Source organism: Hypanus sabinus, chromosome 23, assembly GCF_030144855.1.
Source record: "Hypanus sabinus isolate sHypSab1 chromosome 23, sHypSab1.hap1, whole genome shotgun sequence".
In the NCBI taxonomy this organism is placed as follows: domain Eukaryota; kingdom Metazoa; phylum Chordata; class Chondrichthyes; order Myliobatiformes; family Dasyatidae; genus Hypanus; species Hypanus sabinus.
In genome coordinates this window covers 26,905,857-26,924,646 of record NC_082728.1, presented here as the reverse complement: position 1 = coordinate 26,924,646, position 18,790 = coordinate 26,905,857, and the positions used below count along the sequence as shown (strand labels likewise).

General features: G+C 39.6%; 1 protein-coding gene across 3 annotated transcripts in view; it reads left to right on the top strand.

The window, feature by feature from the left end:
* Window positions 1-18,587, top strand: part of dus1l (dihydrouridine synthase 1-like (S. cerevisiae)) — a 60,252-nt gene extending 41,665 nt beyond the window's left edge. For all 3 annotated transcript variants that reach the window (XM_059948583.1, XM_059948582.1, XM_059948584.1), the window contains 3 exons: window positions 4,951-4,988; window positions 13,771-13,846; window positions 16,781-18,587. In XM_059948583.1, the coding sequence (XP_059804566.1) occupies window positions 4,951-4,988; window positions 13,771-13,846; window positions 16,781-16,890 (224 nt within the window). In that variant the 3' untranslated portion in view covers window positions 16,891-18,587. The remainder of the gene's footprint in view (window positions 1-4,950; window positions 4,989-13,770; window positions 13,847-16,780) is intronic.
* Window positions 18,588-18,790: the final 203 nt, after the last annotated feature.

Here is an 18,790-nt window from a genome sequence, read left to right as displayed (position 1 = left end):
CATTGTTCCAAAATGAAGGAGAAACCAACGGCCATATAAGACAGTGATATAAATTAAAATCCAATAACATCAAAGCACTATCTGAGTAAAGCTGGATTTTATTATAGTGATCACTTGGCCTGAATGAAGTTGAAGGAAACCAGAAGTATTTTTTTCAGATTCAAGCCTGATTGAATTTTGTGAGGATGTGACTAAACACTATGATGAAGGAAGAGCAGTAGATGTAGTGTATATGGATTTTATCAAGGCATTTGATAAGGTACCCAATGCAAGACTTATTGAGAAAGTAAGGAGGCATGGGATCTAAGGGGACATTGCTTTGTGGATCCAGAACTGGCTTGCCCACAGAAGGCAAAGAGTGGTTGTAGACAGGTCATATTCTGCATGGAGGTCGGTCACCAGTGGAGTGCCTCAGGGATCTGTTCTGGGATCCTTACTCTTCGAGATTTTTATAAATGACCTGGATGAGGAAGTGGAGGGATAGGTTTAGTAAGTTTGCTGATGACTTAAAGGTTGGAGGTGTTGTGGATAGTATGGAGGGCTGTCAGAGGTTACAGAGGGACATTGATAGGATGCAAAACTGGGCTGAGAAGTGGCAGATGGAGTTCAACATAGATAAATGTGAAGTGGTTTATTTTGGTAGGTCAAATATGATGGCAGAATATATTATTAATGGTAAGACTCTTGGCAGTGTGGAGGATCAGAGGGATCTTGGGGTCTGAGTCCATAGGACGCTCAAAGCAGCTGTGCAGGTTGACTCTGTGGTTAAGAAGGCGTATGGTGTATTGGCCTCCATCAATCGTGGAATTGAATTTAGGAGCCGAGAGGTAACGTTGCAGCTATATAGGACCCTGGTCAGACCCCACTTGGAGTATTGTGCTCAGTTCTTGTCGCCCCACTACAGGAAGGATGTGGAAGCCATAGAAAGGGTGCAGAGGAGATTTACAAGGATGTTGCCTGGATTGGGGAGCATGCCTTATGAGAATAGGTTGAGTGAACTTGGTCTTTTCTCCTTGGAGTGATGGAGGATGAGAGGTGACCTGATAGAGGTGTATAAGATGATGAGAGGCATTGATCGTGTGGATAGTCAGAGGCTTTTCCCCAGGGCTGAAATGGTTGCCACAAGAGGACACAGGTTTAAGGTGCTGGGGACTAGGTACAGAGCAGATGTCAGGGGTAAGTTTTTTACTCAGAGAGTGGTGAGTGCGTGGAATAGGCTGCCAGCAATGGTGGTGGAGGTGGATACGATAGGGTCTTTTAAGAGACTTTTGGATAGGTACATGGAGCTTAGAAAAATAGAGAGCTATGGGTAAGCCTAGTAATTTCTAAGGTAGGGACATGTTTGGCACAAATTTGTGGGCCGAAGGGCCTGTATTGTGCTGTAGGTTTTTTATGTTTCTATGTTTACTAGTTTAGGAATGGGGAATAAGGCATGGTAATTATACAAAATATAAACTGTCAGCTTCAAAAGAAGACTGTTCACTCTTTGAGACTGTTCTAGCCCAATTTGTATCCTAACCCTTTTTCATAGGGTCATACAGAAGTACAGCACAGAAGTGGGCCCTTCAGCCCATCTGGTCAATGCTGAAACCATTTAGACTGCCTAGTCACATGGACCTGCACCAGGACCGGAGCTCTATATCCCTACTATCCATGTACCTATCCAAACGTCTCTTAAATGTTGACATCGAGCTCACATGCACCACTTATGTTGGCAGCTCATTCCTCAATCTCATGATCCTCTAAGTGAAGAAGTTTCCCTTCATGTTCCCCTTAGACTTCTCACCTTTCACCCTTAGCCCATGCTTTCTGGTTGTGGTCCCACTGAGCCTCAGTGGAAAAAGCCTGCTTATATTTGCTCTATCTATAACCCTGATAATTTTGTATACCTTTATCAGTTCTCTTCTCAATCTTCTATGTTGTAAAGAATACCATTCTAACCTATTCAATCTTTCCTTATAACTCAGGTCCTCCAAACCCAGCAAAATCCTTGTTTACATCTTTCCTGTAGGTAGGTGACAAAAACTGCACACGATACTCTAAATTAGGCCTCACAAACTTCTCATACAATTTCAACAGCCCATCTCCTGTACTCAGTACATTGATTTATGAAGGCCAGTGTGTCAGAAGCTTTTTTCATGACCCTATCTGTCACACCATTTTCAATGAATTATGGACCTGTATTCCCAGACCCCTTTGTTCTACCACATTCCTCAGAACCCTACCATTCATACCGTAACATTAAAGATTATAGCACAGTAACATGGCAACATGTGCATCAGTCTGTATTTGTATGCGCCACATGGTCATTCCTTCTTGTCATCCATTTTCTGTATTTCCCTTTAAAATCATCTGTAAAATCCACTTTAAAATTGTAGGTAGTGGTAAATTCAAAATCAAATGCGTTCTCTATGTAAAGATTTTTTTCCAACTTCCATTAATTTGCTGAAAAGCCCTGATGGATACAGGCCTGTAAATACCCTTTTATCACTATCCTTTTGAAATTCTTTAAAAATTTTGGACACAGTTTATGTGTTTGAGATTCTAGACGTAGGGGCTCACAGTAAGTGATAGATCATTTAGATCTGGAACAAGAAACTCTCACTGATAGAGGTGAATCATTGGAATTCTTTACTTAAGAAAGCTGTGCGGGTTTAGACATTGAGTTCATTGAGATCAATAATTTTATGGATATTAGATGAATTGAGGATAGGCAAGAAAATGTTTGTTGAGGTCATAGCCTTATGGAATGGGGAAGCAGGCTTAAGGGGCTGCTATTGTTCCTGCTTCTTATGTGTTCCCTGTCTCATTTCTAAGTATCATCCCACTTAACCCACATTGCATCTTGCCATGCTTTCTGTATCCTCTTTTAATGAAGTTTGCAAAATTGTAAATAGAGTTTCAGTGATGTCCTACATACTTCTTCTCACTTAATTCCTTCAGATATAAATACCAGATTAATTCATTGTTTTGAGCTTGGTTTTAGTAAGTGCTATGGCCTGGGTTTTGCAGTCAATAGCACACTGACAGCAATTAGCAATAGACTCATTTCAGAAGTGCCACTTAATCCCCAGTGGTCCTGCTAGTGAGAACTAATGGTGGTCAGTGAGTCCATTTTCTCTGTTTTTTTGTGTAAATTTCTGTGCTTGCAAACTGGTATACACAAAGAGGGGCCAAATTATCTTCACACACAAAATGAGAAATGAAAACTTGAGTAAGTTTCTCCCTCGGATTCTGTCTGAACAGTTAGGGGAAAAAAAAGTACTGTTCAAATTTTTAGGAACTTTCAGCCACTTTCAAAAACTTTTGCGAAATTTATTTTCAAAACATAGCCTTTTTGCAAATTTAAAAATTTGTATCAACAAGCCAAATGAGAGATTTATTTTTAATCTTTTCAAATTAACATGTGTTACGAAAGTTTTTTCACAAATTAAAAAAATCATTGGGATGATTTTTTGAAAGTCTTGAATTAAAATCTGCTACTTGGGTCCCTCGCAGCTTTTGTCTTCTATTAAAACCCTCCACTATGGGAAAATACTCCTTGCACCTTCTAGGACCTGGTGCAATACCTATGGGTGAGTTATATTCATACGTTTGGGGAAAAAAAACACAAATTCGCATTGCTTTGTTTGTTAATTCCTGTTTCAGAAATATCATCATCACAGCCTGCAGGATTGTAATGCATGGCTGACAGCATCTTCAGGATTTTCATATTAAAATAAACTACATGGACATCCTCAAGGTTGATGTCAGTTTCAATTAATGGTGCTGACTGTCAGTAGTTTCTCTGAGCAATAATGATGTCTACTGGTCGTTTCACTGTCATTGCTATTGTAAAATCCTGTATCGTCATTCTGTTTCTATGGCTTTAATTGTGCTTCATTGAACGTCTGAACATGCATGATAAATATTTCAATTTTTCCATTCCTTTTTCCCAAAATGAACAACTTCACATTTATCTTGTTCACCAGTTGACACGTTTTGTTGGTCATTTGTCCCATTATATGAAAGCTGAATTTGAAAGTTTGCTTTGATCTATTTAGCACTTAAAAGCTAACTAAAAGGGTATTTATCCAATCCAGGATATCTGAGGTTTAGTTTGTGCCTACATGTCTTCAACAATGAAACAGAAATGCTGTCAATCAATGCATGCTGGTGATGAGGGGGATGGTACAACTTGAACCTTTGTATATTCTAGTTGAACAACTCTTGTGTTCTTTGGCTAAGATACCTGTACATTGATCCATTTAAAGTGAGATGATCTGAAGTTTAGTTAAAGTTTCCATTTTAAGGAACATTTAAATAGGGGGAAAAAGAGGAAGGAAAATTGGAGTGAAATTTATTGTTTTGCCAACTAAAGGTACAGCTGCCAATGAAGAGGCGATTAAATTTCGGACTGATCGGGAGTACAGAATTGGAGGAGCTTTAATTTCTTGGTGGGTTATAAAGCTGTAGGAAGAAGACTATTTCAGACCATCTAAGGAAGCAAGGATGAGAATTTTAAAATTGAATTGAGAGCCATTATATTTTTTAAAAACGGACACATGTGACTGGAGAACTAAATAGTGCAAATTAGAACCAGAGCAGCCTATCTTTATATGACATAAAATTTATGGAGAGAAAAAGAAAATATTCCAATCCCAGGTGTATAGAAACAATGAAGCTTTTGACTGATAAAGGCAAGAATGTATGTTTTAATACAAACACAAGAAAATCTGCAGATGCTGGAAATCCAAGCAACACACACAAAATGCTGGAAGAACTCAGCAGACCAGGCAGCATCTATGGAAAAGAGTAAACAGTTGATGTTTTGAGGCAGGACCCTTCATCGAAATGCATCTGATTTTACACTTTACAATTATATTTTGATGCTGTCAAAGATTCTGTGAACTTAGACATAAGAATGATAAATCTGTTTCCTTATAACTTTTTTTTTTACTTAACTTTCAGCTAAGTATGTGAAATGTGAACAGTGTGGGAATCCAAAGGTAAGATGTCTTTATCATTTTTCAGGATATGTGCATTGTTGGGGAGTCTGGCAATTATTGCATGTCTGTAATTAGCCTTGTGAGTCACTATCTTGAACTATGGCTGTGCTTCTAGTGAAGATTCTCATAAAGCAATTGAGAAGGCTATCCCATCGATGACAAGGGAACAGCAGTATATTCCCTAGTTAGGATGATGGGTGACCTGGAAAGGAACCTGTAAGTAGTGATGTTCCCACACACCTTATCATGGGCTGCAGGTTAAGGAGATGCTATTGGAAGGTCATGGATTTTTATTCTATACTCAACAAGATTATATCCAGAGCCTTACTAAATTGGCCATAAATTTAAAATGACCAATCAAAATCATGTCAACAAAATAGCAAGTGGAGATTTACTCATTTTTGATAGTTGCTGCCATTTATTGCCTTTTAGCATTTATCTCTTTTATATAATCATGTAATATTCATTTCATCCAAGTAAAGGATGAAAATAATACAAATTTTTTCTATTGGCTCTGCATATGGCATTAGTAGTTACAGATGTCATTAATTTGCTTTCTGTTTTCTCATCTTTCTAAAATCCATGCATTTTGAAAAGTTTCTCCAAAATTTAGTTTTCAGTATTTTATTTTGATGTAGGATTGATCAGGCTTTTGTAACTGGTTCCTTGTTCTGGCATTCATTTTCAAAATTTTATGAACATGAATATTATGTGAACTCAACAAATCTAAATCAAGTATTAGTTAGTGCATTGGACACCCCAGCATCAGAAAGTTAATTTGAATTGGTTAATCTGTTTACTTTGACATCAACACATTGGAAGTACCTACTTTAGCTTAGTGGTTCATTTTGTGAGCTACTGAACCAGGTGTTAGATTCTACTTCCACTTCCCAACTGGGCAGATCAAGGCCAGTAACTTCAGAAGCCTGCAGTTAATGTCATGTTCCTGTATAAGGGCAAAGAAAAAGTTTCTAAGGTTCTAGTCTATTTGCTATGCAGTGTAACTGCTTGAGAAAACGTGCATGTAGCTATTGAGGTAAACATGAACTTGTTGGCTCGTACATGAATAGTCAATGGCTAAGCACAATACAAAGAAGCATCTGGTGCTAGGAATTAGTTCCTGCTGGATGGAATAGGGTGAGGTGGATGGAAATGCTGTTATGAAGATTTACAACACTTTACTAGTCCAACTATTAACCGGTGGTCAAATACACTAGCGTCAATTGCTTTATATTACTGTTCAGAAAACCCTGTCGAATAAGGTACAGACTTCTTAAGATGAGATGGGCCAAATGGCCTAATTCTGTTCCAATGTCTTATGGTCTTAAGAGCAGAATTAGGCCATTTCGGCCCACTGAGTCTGTCCATCATTTCATCATGGCTGTTCCATTCCCCTCTCAGTCTCAGTCTCCGGTTATGCTTTCTCCCCATAACCTTCATGCCCTGATTAATCACCAATCTACCAACCTCTGCCTTAAATATACCCAGTGACTTGAACTGTACAGCCACCTGTGGCAACAAATTCCACAGATTAACCACTCGCTGACTAAAGAAATTCCTCTTCACCTCTATTCTAAATTGACATCCCTCTATTCTGAGGCTGTGCCCTCTGGTCCTAGACTCCCTCACCATTGGAAGCATCCTCTCTATATCTATTCCGTTGATGCCTTTCAACATTTGATAGGTTCCGAAGAGCTCCTCCCCTCATTCTTCTGAATCCCACTGAGTACAGGTCCAGAGCCACCAAATGCTCCTCATATGGTAAGCCTTTCAATCCTGGAATCATTTTTGTGAACCTGCTTTGAACCCTGTCCAATGTCAGCACATCCTTTCTTAGATAAGGGGCCCAAAACTGTTCACAATACTCCAAGTGATGCCTCACCAGTGCATTATAAAGCCTCAACTTTACATCCTTACTTTTATATTCTAGTCCTCTCGAAGTGAATGCAAACATTGTATTTTGCTTCCTGACCACCAGCTCAACCTGCAAATTAACCTTTAGGGAATCCTGCATTGGCACTTCTTTGCCCATCCTCCTAATCTGTTTAAGTCCTTCTGTAGCCTCTCTGCTTCCTCAAAACTACCTGTTCCTCCACCTACCTTCATATCGACCCAAACTTGACCACAAAGCCATCAATTTCATCATCCAAATCATTAACATATAAAGTAAAAATAAGTGGTCACAACACATACCCCAGTGGAACACCACAAGTCACTGGCAGCCAACCAGTAAAGGCTCCCTTTATTCCCACGCTTTGCCTCCAGCCAAGGCTCTATCCATGCTAGTACCTCTCCTGCAATACCATGGATTCTTGTTAAGCAGCTTCATATGTGGCACCTTGTCAAAGGTCTTCTGAAAGTACAAGTACACAACTTTGACTGACTCTCCTCTGTCTATCCTGTTTCTTATTTCTTTATAGAATTTCAACAGATTTGTCAGGCTGGATTTTCCCTTAAGGAAACCATGCTGACTTTTGCCTACTTTATCATGTTCTTCCAAGTACCATGATCCCACATCCATAACAATCGACTACAACATCTTCCCAACCACTGAGGTCAGACTAACTGGCCTATAATTTCTCTCCCTTCTTAAAGAGTGGAGTGACATTTACAGTAAACAAAAATAGAACTGGTACATTGACTCCCAAACCCCCTCCCCATACACAAAAAATAAAAAAAGATCAGGTGAAAAACACTGAATACAAAAATGCGATAAGACTGAAAAAAAAATCCACATCCAAAACACAAAAAACCTGGGCAACATTCTCCCTCTCCTTGGCAGAGTGATCACCAGCGATAAGAAGGCAGTCCCCCCTTTCCGTAGCACAACAATTTCATCAGCGATAAAAAGGCAGTCTACCCTCTCCACAGCAGAATGATCTCACCAGCGATTAAAAGGCAGTTTCCCCTCTCCAGCCGCAGAATGACCCCACCCCCCCAGTAATAGAAAGGCAGGCAGCCAGCATTTCAATCTCCCTCATCGCTTTAAATGGCAAGCAATGGAAGTCTTATTCGGCGAAATGGAGTCAAATATTAACTCGCGGCCTTCTTGCCGCACCGTTCCCCCACACACTGCCTCTGCCTCCTGGAATCCCAGTGGAGACTGCAGAGCACTGAAACACCCAAACGACCTCCAAACTGCAAATCACAGGCTTCAATAGTTCCAGAATCATATTCAAAGTAAAAAAACAAATGTAAAAGACAGAAAGTTTTTTATATGGTTTCGTGATCTATCCAAAAGATGTTGACTGAAGAAGTATAGTAAGCAGGTGCCATCTTGACCAGAAATCAGAGGGATGTCAATTTGATGTATGTCTCATCTGCTGCACTCAATTTCCATGGCTGACCATTGCGTTTCTTGCCCGTTTCTCTATGCTTCTTCAGAAGAGCAAGGACAGCACATTTTGAAATTCCTGCCTGCCGCATATTTTCTGCTTGCTTGGGAGAGACCTTGCTGATGCAGGATGACCAGCATGTGTCTTGCTGCTATGCTCACTGTTGCCATGGCGTAAGAATTGATGATTTGAAGGTTAAAGTATCACATCTGTCACACCTCACCTTTTAGTTTGGTTGTCTTTCGCCCAGTTTGGCTCCTCCTCCTTTTCTTTTGTGCTATTGGCAGCTCATACCAATCAGGAAGTTGTAATACTGCCACCTACTGTAAGGACATATGAAGGGAGCCATGACAGGGATCAGATCCTAACTCTCAAACCTGTTTTAATTCCATAGTCGTGTTCACCTCCCCACTTTGCACATCACAATTTCCTTCGCAAGAAGCATCAATGGATCCCACTCGTTGGCACTTTAAAACACTGCAATGGATCATGCACTCTACAGAATAACTAACACAGCCTAAATAAACTTTTGACGGTAGGAATTCCTTAGAAAAATGCAACAGAACAGACTAGCACATCTTCCCCTTCCCTCCAAGGCTACCTTAACCCTACTCAGATTGTCCCTAATATCTTCTCTTGGTACACACCGAGTTTCACTAGAAATAACATCTCAAACCTTCACTAACAATTTTACTATCATCCAGAGTCTTCATTTGCAATATTTTCTCCTGTTCTTTTACATCAGTACATGTAATCAACAACCTACCTTTGCTAAGACTTGTTGCTGACTTTTTGAAAATCCCACTGAATAGCCTTCGACAAGTGAAGCAGATGAAGATGTTTATGAGAATTAGATATGAAAGTAATCATTACTATGACGTTGATATCATCTTCCACCACAGTCCTAATGTCCTTCACCGGGCAACCCTCCTCATCTGATCTCGTTTCTCCCCCATCCCTGACTCACTTTCCTTTTATTTCTTACCAAATTTCATTCCATACCATCACTTAACTCCCTGTCTGAACTTCCCACCCTCAGTCACGTTACAGGGGGTGTAACTGCCAGTAGTCTCTTCCGGCCAAAACATCTGCCTCAGAGTCCTCCAACCTTACGCTACTCCAAAAATCTTGCCCTTCCCTCATCACGTTTCCCAGTTTGATTCCTTCTACACACATTTCCTTTCCGACTGATCTGGTTAGTTCATTCAATTAATTATGTCATTGATTATCTTTCTAAATAATTTTTTTTGGAAAAAGAATGTTTGGAAATCTAAAATTTGCTCTTTTCTATTGACACACTAATGCAGAAGACAAAAATTAAACTCTGAAAACAAAATTTATATAAAAAATTTAGGGTCCATACGACCTTTGCACAGTACTGTATCTCTTCCCACTTTGAGAGTGAGTGCATCTTCCAGAATCTCTAGAATAAACGCCCAAAGTGATTCACATCTGACTTTACTCTGCGTTCTAATGTTAATTTCTTAACTCACAGATGTAATACCAATATCAAAGTTTAAAATTACCTGTCTTCTGATCAATATATAGCTTTAAAACAAAACAGAAAAATATCAATTTCTTGAAGACTGAAGAGCAGAGTATAAAACATTTTGCTCTATGTAGTGTGAAAAAATGTGTTTGTCTAGTCACAGTTCACGTTTCCAGAAGTTAGTAAGGAGATTACCTGTTTGCAATTTTTTAGCTATTCGTTTGGCCAAACGTCATGCTGTGGAGTATAGACTGTATGAGATGATTTTGCTATCATTATGCTTGAGCAGTGATGAACTCAAGAGGCAATTTTGAGGCTGTACTGCTGACTAGAGAACCATTAGTTGACTGTGCAATTAGGAAGTTCGGGCGAATACTGCTATAATTTTCTAATCACTGCTGCTTGAAAACTTTGAGTGTTGTGCATTTGGAGTCCTGATTGGTCTTGATAGTAAGAGTATTTTTCTGCCAGCTGTGCAGACTCTTTAAAATCACCTCACTTTGGTATCATCATCATTATTCATAACCTTAACCACTAAGACATAATAGCAGGTGAAGAAAGAAGAATGAGCAATAATGAGACCAATTGAAATCCTAATCTTAAAAGTAGGCATGTGAAATGACCTGATAGCAGGTTTGGTGCTGTCTGTGCCGTAGACACATTGTGTAAAAGAACCTATTCCATATGCAAGCCTACAGCATCTATAATTTCTGTGTTCTTAATATGACAGTTTGAATACATTGACTTTGGCTTTGTGATTAAGCATTTTGATTTAGTTTTGGAAAGTAGAAAGCCCAGTGTTCCTTCTGCTACTTTACTACTACAACATATTTGATTAGTGCATGGAAGTGAACAAATTGTAAATAACTTTGATTACCTACCCTTCAGTTGTTGTTTCTTTACATTTAGCTCATTTGTTAATATAGAACTTTTTTCCTTCAGTCTCTTAGGTGGATAACTTGTTTTCATGAAAGATGAATTAATTATAAAAATTAAATAACTGTATACCAAAAATGAATGATGTGATACCTAAAATAATTACAGTTATGTTATACTTACACAGATGCATTGAATACAAAGAAGGAACAGATGGTCTTATCTCCAGCTAATTGTTAAATGTTCGAACCAGTTAAGATGGCTTAAGGATGACATACCTGGTCAGCAAGATTATAGCCCATCTGTTTAATTAGTCATTGAAGATAGCAGTTGTCTTGGGGACTGAGATACTTTTATATACTGTGTTACTCCAGCCCGTCAAGTGGGTCCATGACAGATAGAATGGTCTTGGCTGGGTAGGCATCAGCTCTGTGTTTATACTTGGCACAGTTTTCACTATTTAAACTTCCATGCACTTGGTGTCTCAATACTATTTATTATCCATCTTAATGGTATCTTAACCAAGCTTGGATATTTTATACTTGGTCTCTTTATTCAAGCCGTTATTTTAGGTTGCAAGTAGCTGAGACTTGAGTGCTGATCTTTGTTCTACAAGATTACTATTCATTTATTTTTCTTGATCTTGTAAGTGATAGTAGCAGATGGTGAAGAGTAGCAGCCAATATTATTTTTCACTTATTCACAAAGGATGTACTCAGGAATGTTAAAGGAAATGCTAGGTAATAACTATGTGAGAGAAACGAATAGTCTTCCCATTCACTAATAGACAAGTAAATAGTCGCAAGCAGTAGCTTCTTCATCTTTGTTAGAAGATGAAACTAAATATTTTCATCATAAGAATCTATTCCCAACCACCCCCTTGCTTAATGGTATTGGTCCATGGCATAAAAAAAGGTTGGGAACACCTTGTTTACAGGAATGTAGAAGTTTAGAATTCTACTTGCTGTTTTTCTTGTGGATTAGCCTAACAATCACCAATCTGATTAGGGTGTATTTAGCTGTGACAGAAAAGTATGCTGGCAATTGTAGAAATATTAAGAAAATTTTTGGTTCTCAGTACTTGTGGATATTCTGTAGTCTGCTTCATAACAATGTTTTAGCACATACATGCAAATTGGTTTTCTGAATAAGAAAACTTTTGAGTAGAAATGGCTTGAGTATTCATAATTATGTTGCATACAGATGATTGCTCATCATTCACATTGATTCTGCACATACTAAAAATGAACAAAACCGATAGCAGAGTAACTTAAACAATAGAGCTTCTATAAGAACTCAACAATTTTCTTGATTAGAACTACACATTGGAATTGGATTCTTCTATACAAACTTCCAAATGGAGCTATAGCATGATTTAGCCGCACGATGGTGAGTATATAGGGAATATAATAATAAAGGGCTGAGGTTACAGCCTTGCAGGACACTGGTGTGAAGGATAAAATCATGGAGGCAAGTCAAGTCGCTTTTTATTGTCATTTCAACCATAACTGCTGGTACAGTACATAGTAAAAACGAGACAATGTTTTTCAGGACCATGGTGCTACATGAAACAATACAAAAACTACACTGAACTATGCAAAAACAACACAGAGAAAAACTACACTAGACTACAGACCTAGGACTGCATAAAGTGCGCAAAACAGTGCAGGTATCACAATAAATAATAAACAAGACAATAGGCACAGTGAGTTGATGTCAGTCCAGACTGGGTATTGAGGAGTCTTATGGCTTGGGGGAAGAAACTGTTGCATAGTCTGGTCATGAGAGCCCGAATGCTTTGGTGCCTTTTCCCAGATGGAGGTGTCCATTGATTAGGAAGTTAGGGATTCAGTTGCAGAAGTAGGTGCAAAGTCATAGGTCTAGGAGTTTGCGGATGAGCTTAGAATTACAGCACTGCAGGCAATGCTGTAGTCAATAAGCAGGAGTCTGATGTAGGTGTCTTTGCTATCCAGATGAAAACGGCCTTAAAATTATGCAACATTTAAATGAACTTCATTGCTTCTTGACCTTTAGATGATTAACCTTTATATTTTGGTTAGAATAAATTACACACCACCATTAAACATCCTGTGCATTTCTTCCTTTCATCACCAGTGCACATTGGCAATAGTGTGCACCATCTACATAAATGTACTGCTGTCTACTCACCCAGTCTATCCCCAAAAGCATCTCCCAAATCTGCAACTTCTACCTCCAAGGAGGCCAAATATTGTATGTGGAAACACCACCATATGTGGATTCATTCATCACTGAACACCCTGACAGTATACTTTTATCATCACTAGGTGCAAATCCTGAAACTCCAGACTCACCAAAAGGACTATACCCACCCACCAATAACTGATCTTTACCAAAAGGAGGGCAGCAGCTCGAGAACGTGGCTCATCAGCAATGGCTTTGCCAATAATGTGCAGATTCCAAAACACCATTAAACATTGCATTCCATCTTAACCTTCTCAAAAGAACAATGGAATATGTTTAAAGAGCAAGATGATGTAAGACTTTCAAAGTGAAATAACTTGGCACCAGTCTTAGTCTTTCTAATCCATTTGACATAATTTGGTGACTTTAAGAGAAACATGGTCAAATTGCGAACTGTGGTGGAAATTGTATGTCTTTCATAAAAGAATGATCTTTACATAGAGTACTAGGGGTAAAAAAAAATACAAATACAGAGACCTACAGAATTTCTTCTTGCGAATCCATGGGTCTCAATATTTCTCAGGTGTCCAAGTTACACTTACAAATTGCCAGGGATCAAAATGATCTTTTTGAGCTATACATATTTCTTTTAAAAAAATGTTTTGTCACTTCAGCCTCATGTGCTTTACTTCCCACTTAAATTCCCAGTTTGGTGTTTGGGCAAAAGAGCTTAACATCAAGGCAGCTGCGGAAAAATATTTTTAAGAGCTTTGTTGTATTAACAGTGATGTTGATCCATCAAGTGAAAATCAGAGCTCAGTGCTAGCAAGTTACTTTAATGTTTGCAGATATTTGAAATTAATAAGTATAATCTGCTATTGAACAGTAATAAGTTTCAATGTCTGTTTTGTAAATCCAGGGAACAAAATGTATTTTCAACTTGTGTCGTGGCTGTTGTAAGAAGAAAGCATTCAAAGAGATGGCTGACTGTGCAGGTCAGTAAGCTCTAAAGATTGTATAATTGATTAAATCCTTGTATATGAATTAAACACAGAGTGTTGGAAAGATTCGTCAAATCAGGCGGGGTCTGTGGAGAGAGAGGGAAGTTGAGATCATGGTGGAAACCTCTTTCATCTCCTACCCCTCTCTATAAAAGTTCACATTCACTTTTTAAATCTTTTTCTGAGTTTTGAATTTGATTACAGCTCTTTAAACAGAAACATAGCGAAATTCCATACAGTAGTGGTCACCAACCTTTGTAAGCCCGAGATCCCCTACCTCAGCCTTAGTGAAAGGCGAGATCGACCCCAGATCGATTGGTTACACGCATGCACACCGGGGCAGAAAAGACCAGAAGTAAAACCCTGCAACCCGTGTTACGTATCCCGTAACTGGATAACTTACCAGCAAAGATAGAGAGGTCTGTTGAAGTCTGTTGTCACTATTTTCAAATGTTTTATTCGTAAAGGGACACAAAAGTAGGGTTAATACATATATTCAGAGGGTGCACATTGTCAACACTCAATCTAAAGCGCAGGTATATTAATAATCATCATTTAGAAGTGAGCTCTGCTGATGTCTAGGGGTTAATAGATTGTCCGTTGGAAATATAAAAGTCACTCAGAAGGCTGTCAGCCTCAGCCCTTTGAAAATTGCTGGGTTTCACGTGGGGCAACTGAGAGAGAGAGATTGGGGGGAGAAGAGAAAGAACTTGCCGAGTCTCGATGAATCTTCCGTGAAATCGGGGGAGCGTTGGTTTCCTCTCCCCGATGTTAGTTAAAGCAGTTTTCTGTGATTCCAATCCCGGAATCTAACGCACGTGGCTTCCTTCAGAATGGCTTCCCGCTGCTGCGGGATCACTCTCTCGTGTCTTCTGGGTGCGTCTGAGGGGGCTGTCCCCCTGAGACTCTCCTTTATACTTCCTCACGGGGTCGCAGGTGTCAATCAGGTTGGGATGATGCAATCTCTCTCTCAACCAGCCCACCTTGCCCAAGGGCTTTTCACGTGGTCTCCATGAGACAATAGTTGCTGTTGTCTTTATTCTGTATCCCTGGTGGTACCTGCAATTTGGCACGTCTCTCTCTCTCTCTCTCCGACTGGGTCTACTGACCCCCCCCCCCTTTCGACGGGTGCTCTTGCGATTCTCACAAAGGAGGGGGCTGGGATCATAACACCCATAAGTAGAAATAATGCCTAAACACCAGGGGTACCCACCATTTTTTGCACCGCAGACCGGTTTAATATTGATAATATTCTTGCGGACCGGCCGACGGGGGGGTGTTAAACACGACGGGAATACAGCGATAATTGAAGCAGGTTCCTTATGTCCAGTCTATTCCGCAGTTTAGTTTTCGCGGCTCTTGGCGCTTAGCTGCTGTCCCACGCTGCTCACGTTTTTTCCGCTGAAAACACTCAGTGGATTTGTCTTTAAGTGCAGGGTGCTTGGACTTAGGGTACTGAAGCAGTTTTGAGGGCTTCATTGCCTCAATAGACAGCCTCCCGGCCCGAACTCCAGCCTCTGCCCGCCCGCCACCAGACCCCCTGGCCAAGTGCGGCTAGTCGTAGGTGGGGTGAGAGGACAAGGTCAGGGCCGGAGGTCCCCGTACCAGGGCCGCGGCACTCGCAGTCTGGAGAGAGCAACCGACGGAGCAAGGAGAGCAACAGGCCCGTTCCCACTCCCCTTGTAGGATCTATCGGCCAACAGAAGTTTGTTTCAGCAGATCACAGCGAGGTAGCTGCTTTGATACTTACGAAACCTTGAGCCCGAATTATGTCGTCTGCGAATATTTTAGCACCAGGTTCTCCACGAACATTCAGTGTGCTAAACAGGTTCAGAGGCGGCGCCCATCTGTCCGCGTTCCAGGCCAGTACCAACGGCACTTCCTGCTGGCTGTGCTTCAGGCCAGTAGCATTGGCACTTCTTGTCAGCCACACTCCGGGCCAGTAGCATTGGCACTTCTCGTCAGCCACACTCCGGGCCAGTAGCATCAGCATTTCTCGCCAGCTGCGCTCCAGGCAGGTAGCATTGGTGGTTCTCGCCGGCTGCGCGAGGCGAACACTGGCGCGAGGGTATCACTGCGTTTAGGCGACTGATGACATCGCGTGGGTTCAAGTTCAACAGTGGGCGTGACGGAATGAGGAAAGGTGCAGCTGACTGATATTGTTTCCAGCGGCCCAGTGGTTGGGGACCACTGAAGTACACTGTGTAGTTCAGGGGAGCTATGCGCATGCACACTGGGCAGAAAGAACGGAACTAAAACCCCGCAACCCGGAAACAATCTCTCACCAGTATTTGTGTATTTACTTCTCTTTTTTTTTTGGGATCTACTGGGAAAGTCTCAAAGATTGACCAGTTGATCGCGATCGACGGATTGGTGACCACTACCATAGAGTAACTTTTATCAGCCCAAAACCATTGTTTGCTAACCAGCAAGATGTTAACTGGCTTCATAGTTGGGCAACAGGAGGACATTGACCCACGCAGATCAAGATCCTGAAGATGTAGTAGGGGTGTAGTTGGCATTTATAAAGGACATGTGTCTGGCACCGGAGTTCTGTTTGCTTCAGCCATTTGTCCTAGTGTTTAATATTTTAACAGCCCCTAGCTGGTTAGTCACAAGAGATGTGTACCCTTATGAGAGTGCCTCTTCCTCTTCTTTAATCCCTTCTTAAAATCCACACTTCACTAAGCTTTTAATTGCTTTGGTCTTGCCCTTTTTCTAATTACTTTCCTGAAACCCATTGCAATGTTTGCATATGTCACTGGTACATCATAGATCCAAATTTTTGATCATTTTAGAAACAGATACTCACCTCCATGTTACAAACTACAGTGAGACCAGAATGGGACACAGCTGAGGTATTGATTGCTTCATCAGCTTCAGACAGAATGCAGCTTTTTAATGAATTGTTGTTTGGTTTATTGGTAGGTCATGGATTACTCTTCAAAACTAAACATGAGAAGAGATTGAAATGGAAACTAATGGAAGAGGGAATACTGGAAAATGGAGACAGAATTCATGAACATTTGGATTCCTGAAGAAATTGTCCATCCCATTAAATTTTAATGGATATTTGGTTTGTTGCGCGCACACACACTTAAATGTATTTATGCACAGGGCTCAAGGTTAAGATTTCTTTTACCATTCAAGTATTAGTTTTGAACTATGCTAAGAAGCATTCTGGTCAACTAACTGTATTAATCTTGTGATATTTGCACAGTATTCCCATGTCCCATTTGACTTTTAATTTTGGTTTCCCGGTTCCCCTTCTGATTTTAATACTTAGCTGTCGAGCAAATGAACAAGAACGTTTTGAAGCCATCAACAAAACTATACTTCCAATAATTATTTTAAATACCTATCATTCTGTTGTCCTTTGAGAATAATAATCCAACGGGAAAGTTAAATAATCCAATAGCAAATAAAATGGTCTCCAATCTGCTAACTTACCATGAATTTCCCGAACCCCAAGTATCTACCAGATGTCAGTTAATCATTCTTAACCTTTTAAAGACATTTACAGGAAGGAAGCTTCCAGTGCATAAATTTTATTTATGGTAGTTTGTAAAAGATGCTTAATTGGTCTAAGAAATTTTAAAGTAAGTAGAACATTTTAATATTATCTTACATGACATTACCCAAATAGTTCATCAGTGTCGTGCACTGGTTTTGGGAACTGTTGTGACCTCTGCCATACTGAACACTTGAGACCCACTGTGCAAGGCTCACTAATTCAAGAAAAACTTCCAAGAATGCAAACAAAAGTCTGATGAAAGTGTATGCTTGAAGGTACTCTGTTTCAGTCTTTCACTGTTGCAATGTGATGCCATTTGGCATTGCCATTGACAATAATTCAGCAAATATTTTATGACTGAGCTTCACAGATGAAATTTTTCCTTAAAATTGTGTGGTATCAAAGGAATGTATTTGCTTTCTTAAAATAAATGCATTGTATTAAATTAAGTTATTGCAATGGAATAGAAAATAAATTCCTAAAAACAACTACAATGTATTTCATAGGTGGCAGTTGGTTGAACGTATAAATCTCAGAAATAACAATCTATAACGATGATAATAGATGCATCAGTTTACCTTTTAAGGCTCTTTATTTTGATTTTTTATTTTTGTTGCAAAACATTTGATTCATGATTGTATAGTGTGGCTGGTTATAGGATAAACATGTGCAGAGGTTCTCTGTGCTTGAAGTGACTTCTGTGTAATACAATTTAATGCATGCAGGTCAAATGTTCTTGCCTGAGCTTTTCTCATAATCCTTTTGACCCTGAAGCTTCGAGTGCATCATCATTATTATGGGAGGATAAAGGAGAATCACATAGCTTCACTGAATTCTTGTTATTACGGGCACTCTGATCTCTAGCCATAATTCACACAAGGATCTGCAATGATTTGTTTCTTGCCATTAAAATAACTAGCAACGTAAAAATCTGCTGCTATTCAAGGTACAAACATGAGCTCACAGTATCTTAGAGGGTGTGATTGGTCAAATTAATATTAAATGGGTTGTTAGTAAATTAAGGGAGGATTGGATTGAACCTCTACAAGCTTCCTCATTTGTGTCCAGCACGTTTGGCTTTGCATACCCTCAGAATGCATAGAGTCTTTACTATTCCTTGCCCTTTGAATCTGGGTAAATACATTTGAGCATGAAGCCTTTGATGAATATTCAGAGATTTTATTAAGACTGGATGTCAAGTTTTATTTTATTTTTGCATAAGCATTCACTTACAGCTGAAATAAGGAAAACATAATTTGCCGAATTAAGGAATTTCTAAAACCAAGTTTTAAACAATATTTTCAGTGCATGGTTTAAAGGAAACATTTCGTTAGATTGGCAGAACTGTTTAATGGTAAAATTGGTGACTGTTAATATTTTCTTTGAAATTATTTAATAAAACTTCAATTTTATGTATAATTCGT